General features: G+C 42.7%; 1 protein-coding gene across 1 annotated transcript; it reads left to right on the top strand.

Moving 5' to 3' along the window:
• The first annotated feature begins 650 nt into the window (after positions 1-650).
• LOC138369718 (uncharacterized membrane protein DDB_G0293934-like) lies at positions 651-3,536 on the top strand. The gene is made up of 4 exons (XM_069333153.1): positions 651-864; positions 1,613-1,899; positions 2,063-2,426; positions 3,511-3,536. The coding sequence occupies exons 1-4, from the start codon at positions 651-653 to the stop codon at positions 3,534-3,536; spliced, it is 891 nt and encodes a 296-aa protein (XP_069189254.1).
• The last annotated feature ends 10,564 nt before the right edge of the window (positions 3,537-14,100 follow it).

Raw genomic sequence — 14,100 nt, 5'->3', positions numbered from 1 at the left:
AAACCAGGGCACCAGTGCACAGTGACACTAGTGAACACAATAGCACCTATGCACAAAGTAACCCCAGTGAACTCAATGGCACCAGTGCACACAATAAGAATATTGAACACAAAGGTATCAGTGTATACAGTAATACCAGTGATCACAATTGCACCAGTGAACACAATGGCACCAGTGAACACAGTGTCACAAGTCCACACAGTAAAACCAGTGAACACAATGGCAACAGTGCACACAGTAAGAACATTGAACACAATAGCACCGGAGCACTCAGAAACACCAGCAAATGCATTGGCACCAGAGCACACCATATAAGCAGTGAACACAATAGCACTACAACACACAACAAATATATTGAATCCAGTGGCACCAGTGCACACAGTAGGGATACTGAACACAATGACACTAGTGCACCCAGAAAGAACATTGAACACAGTGGCAACAGTACCCACAGTAACATCATGGAATACAATGGCACCAGTGCACAAAGAATCACTAGTGAACCCAATTTCACCAGTGCACTCAGTAAGGACACTGTACACCAGCGCCAGTTCACAGAGTAAGGACATTGAAGCCAATGGCACCAGTGCCCACAATAACACCAGTGAACACAATGGCATTAGCGCGCCCCTGACAAATCAGTAAGCACAATGGCACTAGAACCCACAGTTAACACCAGTGGAGACAATGGCACCAGCGCACATAATGGGAGCATTGAACACAATGGCACCAGAGAACACATTATGGACATTGAACACAATGGCACCAGTGCACACATTATGGATATTGAATACAATGACAACAGTACACACAGTAACACCAGAGAACTCATTGGCACTGTTACGAACCTTACCTCCTGTGGAGGTTAGTATTTATTATAAACTGTTTATTAATACAGAGTGGTGGATTAGAGAAGGTTCTTAAAAGAAATCTGCAGCTGGCAACTGGGAAGCCACGATATTACCCAGCCAGCTAATTAGTACCTTTTGAGAAGGAAATTATTCAGGAAGAATGTGTATTGGTATAGCAAAAGTATGTTATTCAATAATTGGCTCAATAAAAAAATTGCATGGGGAATATTGTAAATTGAGTCAGTAAAGAGTTTGATTGGAAATGTTGAAAAATACATTACATGACGCAACCAGGGGGGGGGGGGGAGACGGACGCCATTTTTTACCTGACGCGGAGCACCAGCTGTCTGACCAGCCCTTGTTTTCTGAAGGATTTCTCCGGCCGTATCATACGATAAGCCACAGGGTTCTATTAACAGGGTTACAAGGATGAGTAAAATACTCTGATAGCCTACTGGGCAGTTTCTGAAAGAGACAGTCCAGTTTTCCTAGTGATTTATATATGTGTGTCACCGGCTGAGAGAGGTTGTGCTGGAGTGCACAGTTCCAGTGTAGGACTAAGAGCTATATGGGGACCTGAGCCCATTTGGGTGATAAGAAATAAGTTTGTTTTCCTTCTGAATGCATTGATAATAATGAATGAATTATGTTATGCATTGTTGCGTGTGTTTTATAACTAAACATTTGTGTAATTTTTCTACTAGATTGTTTCCCTATGCCGTGAATTCCCCTTGGCACAATTAAAAGCCTTATTTCCCTAGACAATAAGGTATATGACGAGAACATGATAGACAGCATTGCAAAGAACAAGAACATTGAACACAATGGCAACAGTGCACACAACAAGAACATTGAACACAATGGCACAAGTGCACACAGTAACACCAGTGAACACAATAGCAACAGTGCACACAGTAAGAACATTGAACATAATAGCACCGTATCACTCAGAAACACCAGCGAACACAACAACGACATTGAAACCAATGGGACAGTGCCAAAAGAAATACCAGTGAACACAATAGCACCATTGTCCACAGGAACACCAGTAAACACAATTGCACAAGTTAAAAAAATAATGACATTGAACACAATGGAACCAGTGCACACATTATTGACATTAAACACAATGGTACATGTGCACACAGTAAGGAAATTGAACACATTTCCACAAGTACACACAGTAAGGATATTGAACACAATTGCACCAGAACACACAGAACATTGAACACTATGGCGCCAGTGAACAAAGTAAGGACTTTGATCACTATGTCGCCAGTGAACAAAGTAAGGACTTTGATCACTATGGCGCCAGTGAACAAAGTAAGGACATTGATCACTATGGCACCAGTGAACAAAGTAAGGACATTGATCACTTTGGAGCCAGTGAACAAAGTAAGGACATTGAACATAATGCCACCATTACACAGAGCAACACCAGTGAACACAATGACACCAATGCACACAGTAACACCAGTGAACATAATGGCATCAGTGCTCAGAGAAGTACCAGTGAACAGAATAGCACCAGTGCACACAGTAACACCAGTGAACACAGTGGCACCAGTGCACACAGTAACACCAGTGAACACAGTGGCACCAGTGCACACAGTAACACCAGTGAACACAGTGGTACCAGTGAACACAGTAACACCAGTGAACACAGTGGTACCAGTGCACACAGTAACACCAGTGAACACAGTGGTACCAGTGAACACAATGGCAACAGTGCACACAGTAACACCAGTGAACACAGTGGCACCAGTGCACACAGTAACACCAGTGAACACAGTGGCACCAGTGCACACAGTAACACCAGTGAACACAGTGGTACCAGTGCACACAGTAACACCAGTGAACACAGTGTCACCAGTGCACACAGTAACACCAGTGAACACAGTGGTACCAGTGAACACAATGGCAACAGTGCACACAGTAACACCAGTGAACACAGTGGCACCAGTGCACACAGTAACACCAGTGAACACAGTGGCACCAGTGCACACAGTAACACCAGTGAACACAGTGGCACCAGTGCACACAGTAACACCAGTGAACACAGTGGCACCAGTGCACACAGTAACACCAGTGAACACAGTGGCACCAGTGCACACAGTAACACCAGTGAACACAGTGGCACCAGTGCACACAGTAACACCAGTGAACACAGTGGCACCAGTGCACACAGTAACACCAGTGAACACAGTGGCACCAGTGCACACAGTAACACCAGTGAACACAGTGGCACCAGTGCACACAGTAACACCAGTGAACACAGTGGCACCAGTGCACACAGTAACACCAGTGAACACAGTGGCACCAGTGCACACAGTAACACCAGTGAACACAGTGGCACCAGTGCACACAGTAACACCAGTGAACACAGTGGCACCAGTGCACACAGTAACACCAGTGAACACAGTGGCACCAGTGCACACAGTAACACCAGTGAACACAGTGGCACCAGTGCACACAGTAACACCAGTGAACACAGTGGCACCAGTGCACACAGTAACACCAGTGAACACAGTGGCACCAGTCGACATAGTAGATAAAGAAGAGGATGTTGGAATCACTAAGATCCATTGGCATGATTGTAATCAAGTTCATTATGCCCAAGCAGGCAGCGATCTAAAAATATGTATTTCCCTTCTTTTAGATATGGACAAGACAGCCCTGTTTTAAATAAAGTCTAAATGAGACTGATTACAAAATAATATGAGATAATTCTTGTATAATTTACCCCAGCACTGTGGCTTAGCACAACAACAACAAAATAATAGAACCTACTTATATAAACATGAATCCAAATTTTAATATCTGCTCAGGGCAGTGGTTACCACATGTCGCAAACGATTGTGTAACTTAGAGGTTATTCCCTATTGCTTACACGTCTTCCCAAGACACCTGACTTGACGCTATAAAAGCAGCTACAGCTGGCATTCTCGCAAAGCCTGAGTAACTTCACAATATACACACCAACACCTCAATCATATTGCTCACAATGTACTCAGTAGGCCTGAGAAACTTCACAAGACATTCATCGCCACTGCAACCCGTTACGGGGGTTTTAACAACGACAATACGCTACAAACGCCTAAAAGTCAGGACTCGCTCCATGGACAGTCATGCTTTCACCAAAAGCGACCTCTTGAAGATCCTAAAAGAAGGCGCTAGTATTACACCCAGAGACCTTGGTCAAGAAGGGGGGGGGGGTGAATATCGTGCTCTTCTCGTGTGTGGAGGATCACGAAAAAATCCAAAAACTCGATCGCACACTTCGCCAAGTGCATCCCCTCTGTCCTCTCTTCCTATTTCAGTACACCGCCGACAGAACAGACTTTATCAGCGGGACCAGCAGCTGGATCACAAATCAAGGACAAACGAAGATCATTACCAACAACGAGGAAGAAAACCCGAATCTTGGGTTATTCGATGCTACATTATGCAGCACCGACGACGACAAGCGCCCCACCATGAAGATATCCTTCACCACCTTATCCACGGCTAACTAGGCTGCCACACATGGTCTCCACTGCTTCGGCATCAAGATTCCACCCTTTCAAGTGAAGAAGGAACGATTCCACTAGCTCCAACAGTGCTTTCGGTGCTGCGATTACTCCCACCCTACCAACAAGTTTCAGCACCCTGTCCAGAAGTGCAGCCTTTGCGCCCAGGACCATTATTACTTCATTTGCAAATCCAAAACCTATTGCTGTCTGCTCTGCAGCGGCGATCACACTGCAATTTCCCACCACTGATCCCGCAGACAGGAAATCATTAGGATCCAGACTGAATCCAATAAAGCCAAACCTTCTACTTCCGCCGCTGGAGCCACCGGCACCAAACCCAGCACCATAGCTCCCACCACCTACTAGAAGACTTTCCAGTCCTACTAAACAGTGGCTCATCCCAACAGGCAACCCGGCCTCCACAATGGGGACCTAAGGAATAGCCAGCACTCTCACAGCCCCTTGCATCAGGTGCAGGCATTATCCCTGGTCTTATTCGACTAGTGGAGAGGCTTGCCGGACCAGACAATCAACGATTCGTCAAAGAATATAACACGCTGTACCTAGCTAATGGCCTGGACCCCATCCTATCCCCGGGCACAAGTCTCACAATCTCAACTACCACTCTGGAGACTACCACCAGGACCAACACGATGTCTTTCTCAACACAGACTCTAGAACCACCCAAGACCTGGGCAGCACAGAGGTTTGTGCTCCCTCTCCAGCTTCAAACACTCTCCAGCTCCCAACTACCATCACCATCTCAGCAAGCACGCTAGCAGACGTGCTGTCTTCAAATATGAACATCAAGACCAACGCTCCTGAAAAAGCTTTTACCACTAATCCACGACACCTGAGCCAACCTCAGACTATGAGACGAAAGACAAAGCAAGCAACTACGGATGTCACGGACTCCTCATACGAGGAAATATTAGTAGGTGCTCCATCGCCGCAGCACAAATACGACACCTACTCGCTACAAGACCTCCTCATGGAGGCCACCTCACCAAACTCCAATGACAGCACGGCTTAGCCAAAGTCTCAGAAAAAGAAAGAACGGAATACCTATAGCTCTACACTAACCCATCAGCACCATTCCTGGTACAGCCAGCCTTCCGAGGCTGAAATCCACCATGAAGACCTCCCCTCCATCCCCAAACCTCTAGTATGAGCGATTGATATAGATCAGGGGTCTCCAAACTTTTCAATGTAAGGGCCACATTATATATTTCCCATATTTATGCGGGCCGGAGGAATAAAAAATGAAATTGCTATTTTGTATAACTAAGATAAAGGCATTGTCAAAGTACAGAGAAAAGAATATTGTACAGTGTTTGTGCTCCCTGAAACGGAAGCAGCGAAGCCCCACTCGCCCTCCATCCCCACAATATACAGTTATACACAACTGATTGGTTGTAATGCACAACACATACCTACCAGTATTAGTATCTGTGCGTCACACTATCGAGAGAGAGGAAAACTGACTCGGGTTGAGCGCCACCAGTCAGCAGCCCCAGCTTTGAATAATTCTGCGATGCCATTCGTACGATAATTACTTTTTCAAGGCCACCACACGGGGATTTGTTTTGAGGGCCGGATGAAATTATGTGGCGGGCCGGATGTGGCCCGCGGGCCATAGTTTGGAGACCCCTGATATAGATAATGGCTCCAAACAGCCTCCACAAACGGAGCTCCCCATAGCCCGTGCTATTTGGAACTTTTTGTTCTGAGTAGCTGAATCTAAAACAATAACAACAACGTCATTCTTTCAAATTGCTGAAAACGATCCCGGCTAACGACCAAAATATGGAGTCTAAGTTTCTTTGTTTTCAAAAAAGGGGGATTAATATCCTCAAAGAGGAACATAATAGAGCATTACCAGTTAACATAATAGGAATCGGTTCCCTTATTGTTTCAAGTGTAGGTTAGACATCTAAATGAGTTTCGGTGAATATAAATAAACGCTGCCACGTATGGGCCAATAGGCCTTCTAAAATTTCATTAGTTCTTAAGTCCATAGAATCCCTGGATTATTTACAAAATGGATTATACATATATATGAGAGAGCTTACATGGATATAATTAGGAGCTGCCTTGCTTGAGACTTGGCCTCCTGCAGTTTTCTTTATTCTTATGATTTGCAATATTTGCGTTATAAATACCAAAAATAATATTTTTTGGCAAATTGTACATTGTTCAATAAGCAACTATTTTGGCTAAGTGTGAGATTGTTACTATGAAATATTGTGACATATGACAATATTCGTCGTCCCTTCACCTTCTAGTGTGTGGTCTGGTCTACTTTAGCCACGTTATTGTAACTCATCGCCTTCGCTTGTGACAAATCATTTGTAATTGTGTGACATTAGCAGCCCATTATCCTGTTTAGGTAATACTTATAGTAACGATGAGGACCATCTTGAGATGATTTCGGGGCTTTTTAGTGTCCCCGCGGCCCGGTCCTCGACCAGGCCTCCACCCCCAGGAAGCAGCCCGTGACAGCTGACTAACACCCAGGTACCTATTTACTGCTAGGTAACAGGGGCATTCAGGGTGAAAGAAACTTTGCCCATTTGTTTCTGCCTCGTGCGGGAATCGAACCCGCGCCACAGAATCACGAGTCCTGCGCGCTATCCACCAGGCTACGAGGCACCATTGTACATATATTGGTGTAAAAGGCAATTAAAAGGTAGAAATCGGTAATATTGAACTTTTACAAACAGGATTTTTTTGGTATTGATGATGCAAAGAAAATTGCACCCAACTTAACCATCCTAGGCCTAATACACGCTATCTGAGGCCTAATATAATGCATATATGTTAAATACTAGGCCAAGGAATGTGTATGTTTTGTTTTTAGTTTTTGCTTTTCGGACTGTAAAAAGCGAATAGTACCAAACTCTAATAGACAAATAGTAATTGTCAATTACGTCAATGTATGTATGATGGTCCACATAGTTACCAAAAGTACTAGTTAAACAGGAGGATGGGTGGGACATTAGTTATGTAAAGTGCATAACGGTATATAGATGAGTCTTACTGTCTCTTTATATGGTGTTGTATGACATTATTAATGTAAAGTGGAAAATGAGGGCATGTGAGTGAGTCTTACGGCGTCTGTTTATGGCGTCGACATCAACTCCGGCTTGGAGGAGCAACTCCACCACGTCGTTGTGACCATTGAACGCTGCATAGTGAAGGGCCGTCCAGCCTGTTGACAAATATCTCCATTAAAATTATGTATAAAGCTTCAGAAGCTTCTGGTATCTATTGAAATATTCTTGCATACTTGCATGAGATAGATATATTAGACGAGGAAGGTGGGAGTAGCCATATATGTTAGAAAACTTTTTATATGTAGTCTCAAAGAGGGAATCAGAACTGTGCCACAAACAAAAACTATTTAGCTAGAATAAAACGAAAACATTAAAATCTTATAATAGGACCTACAATAAAATCAGTATTTCTATCATTGCGACTTTCATTTTAGTAGAATGAACCGGCTTAAGAGAACAGGGAATAATGAAGCAGAAGATTTTCTTGAATTATTTGACGATTGCTTCCGTAAGCAAACGCATTAAGGAATCAATGGTAGGAAATATTATTTTGGACTTAGTGTAAACTAAGAGGGAAACGCAAATTAATGACATCGAAATAGGAGGTGAGCTAAGAAACAGTGATCACAAAGAAATCGGATTTAGCAGAGAATAGAATAGATTTGTTCGAAAAAAATCCAGAATAGTACCAGATTTTCGAAAAGCTGATTTTAATGTCCTAAGAAATTGTTTGGGTGAAATAGATGTGGGATGAGCTGGTCTTGGAACAAGACAAGAACCCAACGATGAGTGATGTAGAAAAAGATTTCGATGCGGATTCAAAATAAAACTTACTTAAAAATATTTTAAGCAAAGCACAGGAACATAGTATACAATACAAATGAAATAGATCGAATAATAATGACTCGAAATGGATAACAAACAATCTGAAGAACCTCATAATAAAAAAAGCGAGCTTGATACAATTTCATACAAAGGGATTAAGAATAACGAAGTCTGTTATGAACAAGAATTCGTACAACTGGTTAGAAATGTTAAAAAAGAGATTAAGAGGGCAAAAAGAAACTATGAAGTTCGCATAGCAGGGAAATCAAAGACAAATCCTAAAGTTTTTTTTCAGTTATATCAGAAAAAGATTAGAGAAAGGATAGGTCCATTAAAAACTGAGACCAATCAGAAAACTGATAATGACGAAGAGACGTGTAGTACTTTTAATAAATATTTTATTCCTGCATTTACTAAAGAAAAACTGAACATTATGCCTTCAGCCAAACATGTGGGTGGGGAAGAGAACAGGTTGATTAATTCAGCAGTTACCAGGGAGGATGCTATTAAACAAATAGTGAAACTCAAACCAAACAAATCTCCAGGGCCAGACGAAGTGTTTGCCAGGGTGCTTGAGGAATGCAAAAGGGAACTTTGCAAGCCATTGTCTACCATATATAACAGATCACTAGAGTCAGGCAGCATGCCAGAGTCGCAGAAGGTTGCTTATGTGGTACCAGTTTTCAAGAAATGAGATAGATCACTTGCGTCAAACTATCAGTCAAATAGCATAACATCTATTGCTGGAAAGTTACTTGAATCGATAATTGTAAATACCATTCGTCTTCATCTTGAAAACATAAATTAATAAATAATTCACAATATGGTTTTACAAATGGCCGTTCATGTTTAACAAATTTGCTATCATTTTATTCCAGCATAGTTGAGGCAGTTGATAGTGGCAAAGTTTGTGATGTTGTGTACCATGACTTTGGTCAAGCTTTTGATACAGTGCCCCATGAAAGACTGATTAAAAAGAGAGAAGCTCATGGTATTGGGGGTGTTATATTATGTTGTATTAGGGCATTGCTGTACCAAACGAAACAGAGTTAGTGTTAATGGAGTTAAGTCAGAGTGGGAAAATGTTGTATGTGGAGTGACTCAAGGCTCTGTCCTGGGAATCTGTTATTTATAATATATATAAATGATTTAGATTCAGGTTTAAGCAGCAATAATTGCAAATTTGCCGATGATACAAAAATCGGGAGGGAAATAGACACGGAAAAAGACTCCCTATTACTTCAAGACGATGTAAATAGGGTCAAAAGATTGGCAGATGAAGTTTAATGCTGAGAAGGAAAGGATCAGGGGAATAGCGCCAAGCCATTCCGACTATATTGCACTTGGAAGGGATCAGAATAAGGATTTAGGGTTGGACGGGGGGGGGGGGGAGGGGGGGGCGGCAGTTACAAGATACGAGGTAGATGGTGTTGAGATTGCGAAGTCGTATTGCGAAACGGATATAGGAGTTTTGATTAGTAAGAATATAAAAGAAAAAAATCATTGCATAAATGTTCGAACTAAGAACATAAGAACAAAGGTAACTGCAGAAGACCTATTGGCCCACACGAAGCAGCTCCTATTTATAACCAGTGAAGCCCACTCATATACATGTCCAATCCACATCTGAAACAATTGATGGACCCCACCTCCACCTAGTTTTGCGGAAATTGGTTTCGCAAATCAACAACCATGTTACTGAACCAGAATTTACCCATGTCTTTCCTAAATCTAAACTTATCCCATTTATACCCTTGTTTCGTGTTCTGTCCTATGTTGATACTTTTAATACCCTCTTAATATGCCCTTTGTTATGCTCATTCATCCACTTGTACACCTCTATCATGTCACCCCTAATTCTTCGCCTTTCTGGAGAATGTTATTTAAGGATGTAATGTCCCCTTTTAATGGGACATTACATCCCGATTTCCCAAAAAAAGCATTAAATGAAAACTGGTTCGATTTCAATCAAACTTTTTTGACGAGTTGTACATGAAAAGAGTTTCATCTGGCCCAAGTCTCAGCATCGTAGCGTAAATAGGAAGGGAGAAAAAAAAGTATTAAAGTAGGTGTCAAAATTATTCCAAAATGGTCAAAAATGATTATCAAACACAAGTGTCAACTGAAATCATATCTATGACTCAGCTATCACAATAACATATACTAAAAAATATTATAATTAGTTTTATTAAAAAAAAAATACGTTAAAACCAATTTTTTTTTTTTTTTCAAATTTAGTTTTTTGTTTTTTTTATCAGACGATTTGCATGAAACTTTTGCACCTGACTGCACATAAGCCTATCTGTAAAGGTGCCAATTTCGGAGAAAACTGGTATGTCAACCTCAGCCACAGATGGCAGCACCTTAGACTTTATTATTTTCGTATTTATTTTCAAATAACCTATACGTTCAAATAACTTTTTCATTTTTTATTCAATTAACATGAACTTTACACCTTGTATGTAAAGTGTATATCTCTAAAATCGGTAGTCAGCGTGTTTCCTAAGTTCATTTATTAATTTTATAATAGCAACAAAACATGACATATTTGCATCATTTTGGGGGGAACTTTGACTATTTGTATTAAGAAAACTAAAGATGTTTTGGAAACTAGCTCACTACCGATCCTTTATTATATGCTAATGTGTCAGAAAAGTGTAATAGAATGAATATATCTGATAAGGTGTGTTATTTTATTTAGACTTGAAATGTGCAAAATTCGTTGAAAAAAACAAAAGCAAAAAATCTTCCATTCTATTTATGCTGCAGTACTGAAACTTGGAACAAATGCAGCTCTTTTCATATTCAACTAGTCAAAAAATAATGGTTGACATTGAAAAACTTTCAATTTACAAATAATGCCACCTAATAAATCCGTGTCCTATTAGCTTTATTACGAACATTTTATACATTGATTTTGGGGTTTTAAATTCTTACTAATCATAACTTCCAGATCCCTTTCCCAATCCGTCTTCGCAATCTCAGCACCATCTAGCTCGTATCTTGTAACCCTATCATCACTAACTAGCCTCAAAACCTTACAGTTATCAGCAATAACCTGCATCTACCAATGCAATTTAACGTCCCGGGGCAGCTTAGAAGAACTGCAAATATGGGAATAAAGACGGCAATGACACGTAGCTCCACGATGCATGAGGACCTGTGACGCGCAGACAGAACGCCGAGGAGCAACCCAGGAACCGTGGACCAGCTACGATCATCGGAGTCCGAAAGGGAAGAGGCCACAGCTACAAAGCCAGGACTCAAGTTCATGTTGGGTACATTGTGTATTAGAGCCGATTCAACAAGACGGCGTCTGTGTAGAGTAGAAGCAGGAAAGATTATTTTGGAGGAAGACCAATCAATGTGATGATAAGAATCCCTCACATGGCAGAAGAGAGCATTGTTAGTGTCTGCAGACTTAACACTTCTCTTGTGTTCTTTAAGTCTGTCATTCAGTGTACGGCCAGTTTCGCCAAAGTATTGGAGAAGACAAGATGAACAGGAAATAGAGTAGGACACCAGCAGCCTTAGAAGCAGGAGGAGCAGTGTGAACTAGATTGCTACGAAGTGTGTTAGTTTGTCGAAAGGCGAGTTTAATGTCAAGAGGACGAAAGGTATTGGTAAAAGTTTTGAGTTCAGATATGAAGGAAAGGCATAGTACAGTGCTACTAGTGTTGGAAGCAGGTTTAGGATGAAAGAAATTTCGTTTAGCTAGAGAGTAGGCACAGTTGATGAAATGCAAAGGGTAACAAAGGCGAGAGAATGATTTGTAGATAAAGGCAATTTCAGAATCAAGAAACTGAGGGTCGCTGATGCGTAGAGCGCGGAGGAAGAGAGAGACGATGACACTTTTCTTAACAGGAGGAGGATGGTAGGAAAAGAAGTGAATGTACATGCCACTATGCATGGGTTTACGGTAGACAGAAAGAGAACCCAGACACAGAGCTGTGAACATGAACGTCAAGAAAAGGAAGGAGGGAATTAGATTCCCACTCAACTTTGAAATGGATAGAAGGAGCCAGATTGTTAAGAGAGGCGAGGAAAGGTTGGAAAAGACTAAGGTCATGAGGCCTTAAAGCAAAAATATCATCAACATAGCGAAGCCAGAGAGAGGGACGAGTATCAATAGAAGGAAGAAGAACAGTTTCGAAGTATTCCATGTAGAAATTAGCAAGAGCAGGGAAGAGAGAGGAAGCCATAGCGACACCGAAAGTTTGAGTGTAATAATTACCGTTGAAAGAGAAAGAGTTAGAGTCAACACAGAGTCTAATGAGATCGAGGAAAACGTCAGTGGGAAGCGGGAGAGGAAGGAGGCCCTCTGACGCCTTCTGTCTGAGGAAAGAGAGAACGTCATCGAGCGGAACATTAGTGAACAGAGAGTCGACATCAAGACTAAGCATCTTACAAAAGGGCTGCAGGCGCAGTCTTTCTATGAAGTCCTGAGAGTGACGAAGGTGGGCAGGGAAAAAAGTGCCAAGGTAAGGTGTCAGAGTTTTAGCGAGCCAGGAGGCAAGAGGATAGCTGACAGAGCCCCGTGAAGAAATGATAGGGCAAAGAGGGACACCAGGTTTATGAGTCTTAGGATAACCATAGAAATAAGGAAGAGAAGGGCAGATGACACGGAAACGTTTAATGAGATCAAAGTCAGGAGGGCAAAGACTAGAGAGCTGTCTTAGTTTGCGGTTAAAGAAAGTTTTGAGGCGATCCAAAGGGTTAGAAGTCAGAGGAGCATAAGTGCGAGAGTCAGAGAGCAAGACATCTGCTTTTTGGAGGTAGTCCCTCACGGTCAAGGACAACCACCGAATTGCCTTTGTCGGAAGGAAGGATAAGAATAGAGCTGTTTGATTTCATGGAGGCAAAGGCAAGCTGGAAGCGACGAGGAAGGTGGTGATTTTTAGAAACAAGATGTCAAGAACGGGGATAAGGGCCCCTCTAAAGGCAGACAGGTCCGAAAGAGTACTAGAGTTAGAATTGACAAACCTGTCAAAGGAACTAATGAGATCAATGCCACAGCGTGGGCCAGGGGAAGTAACAAAAGACAGACCAAGACCAAGAAGTTCTTGCTGGTGCTTAGAAAGAGAGTAGGACGAAAGGTTGGTAACACAGTCAGAGAGAGAGTATTTGGCCAAGGACTGTTGGAGATCAGGCTTGAAGTTTGTTGTGTAGTGTGGAGGAGTGGTGGGAAGAGGAGACGTGAGCAGTGTCAAATGCAATTGGAAATATGATATTGCATAGATCACTGGGAAGAGAAGAGGACAGAAAGCGTTGCTGTTGACGAACAGCAAGAAAAGCCTCGTCAACTTGCAAGGAGGGTGGCATGAATAAGTTCTTGAAGAAGAAGGCGGGCATGTTCAGGGAAAGGTGATCCCGAAGTGTTGAACCGGAGAAAGTGAGATAAAGAAAGAGGGAGAACTTGCTCAGCAAGACAATCTTTAAGAAACCTGAGCCGGTTCTTTCGACGCTGGCAGGTGGGCGCCGCCACCCTCCAGTCTCCACCCGCCGTCCACCCTCCCGCCCAGCGCCCGCCCAGCGCCCGCCCAGCGCCCGCCCAGCGCCCGCCCAGCGCCCGCCCAGCGCCCGCCCAGCGCCCGCCCATGTCGCAGCCCTCAACAGACAGTCAGGCTTCTCCAAGCCAAGATGAGCCATCAAGCAGGGGTAGACAAGGCAGATGTCAGACGTGTGACAAGGTATGCTATATCCGGTCGAGTGACGGTAATGTGCGCCTTCATTACCACAACGGAGCCAGGTGTTTGGGTTCTGGGCGCCCTCCCAGCGAGAACACCAATCAACAGCCCACACCGCCCGTAAGGCAAAACACCTCCCAGACCTTCATTCCCATAGAAAATTTATTAG

Source organism: Procambarus clarkii, chromosome 29 (genome assembly GCF_040958095.1).
Source record: "Procambarus clarkii isolate CNS0578487 chromosome 29, FALCON_Pclarkii_2.0, whole genome shotgun sequence".
Classification (NCBI taxonomy): Eukaryota; Metazoa; Arthropoda; class Malacostraca; order Decapoda; family Cambaridae; genus Procambarus; species Procambarus clarkii.
This window is presented reverse-complemented; position numbering and strand designations above follow the sequence as displayed.

Coding starts and splice junctions, on each gene's coding strand:
- LOC138369718 (XM_069333153.1), top strand. CDS start 651: ATGGCACTAGAACCCACAGTTAACACCAGTGGAGACAATGGCACCAGC. Junction 865..1,612: donor GAACCTTACCTCCTGTGGAG/GTTAGTATTTAT, acceptor TTATTTCCCTAG/ACAATAAGGTATATGACGAG. Junction 2,427..3,510: donor CAGTGGCACCAGTGCACACA/GTAACACCAGTG, acceptor CCCTTCTTTTAG/ATATGGACAAGACAGCCCTG.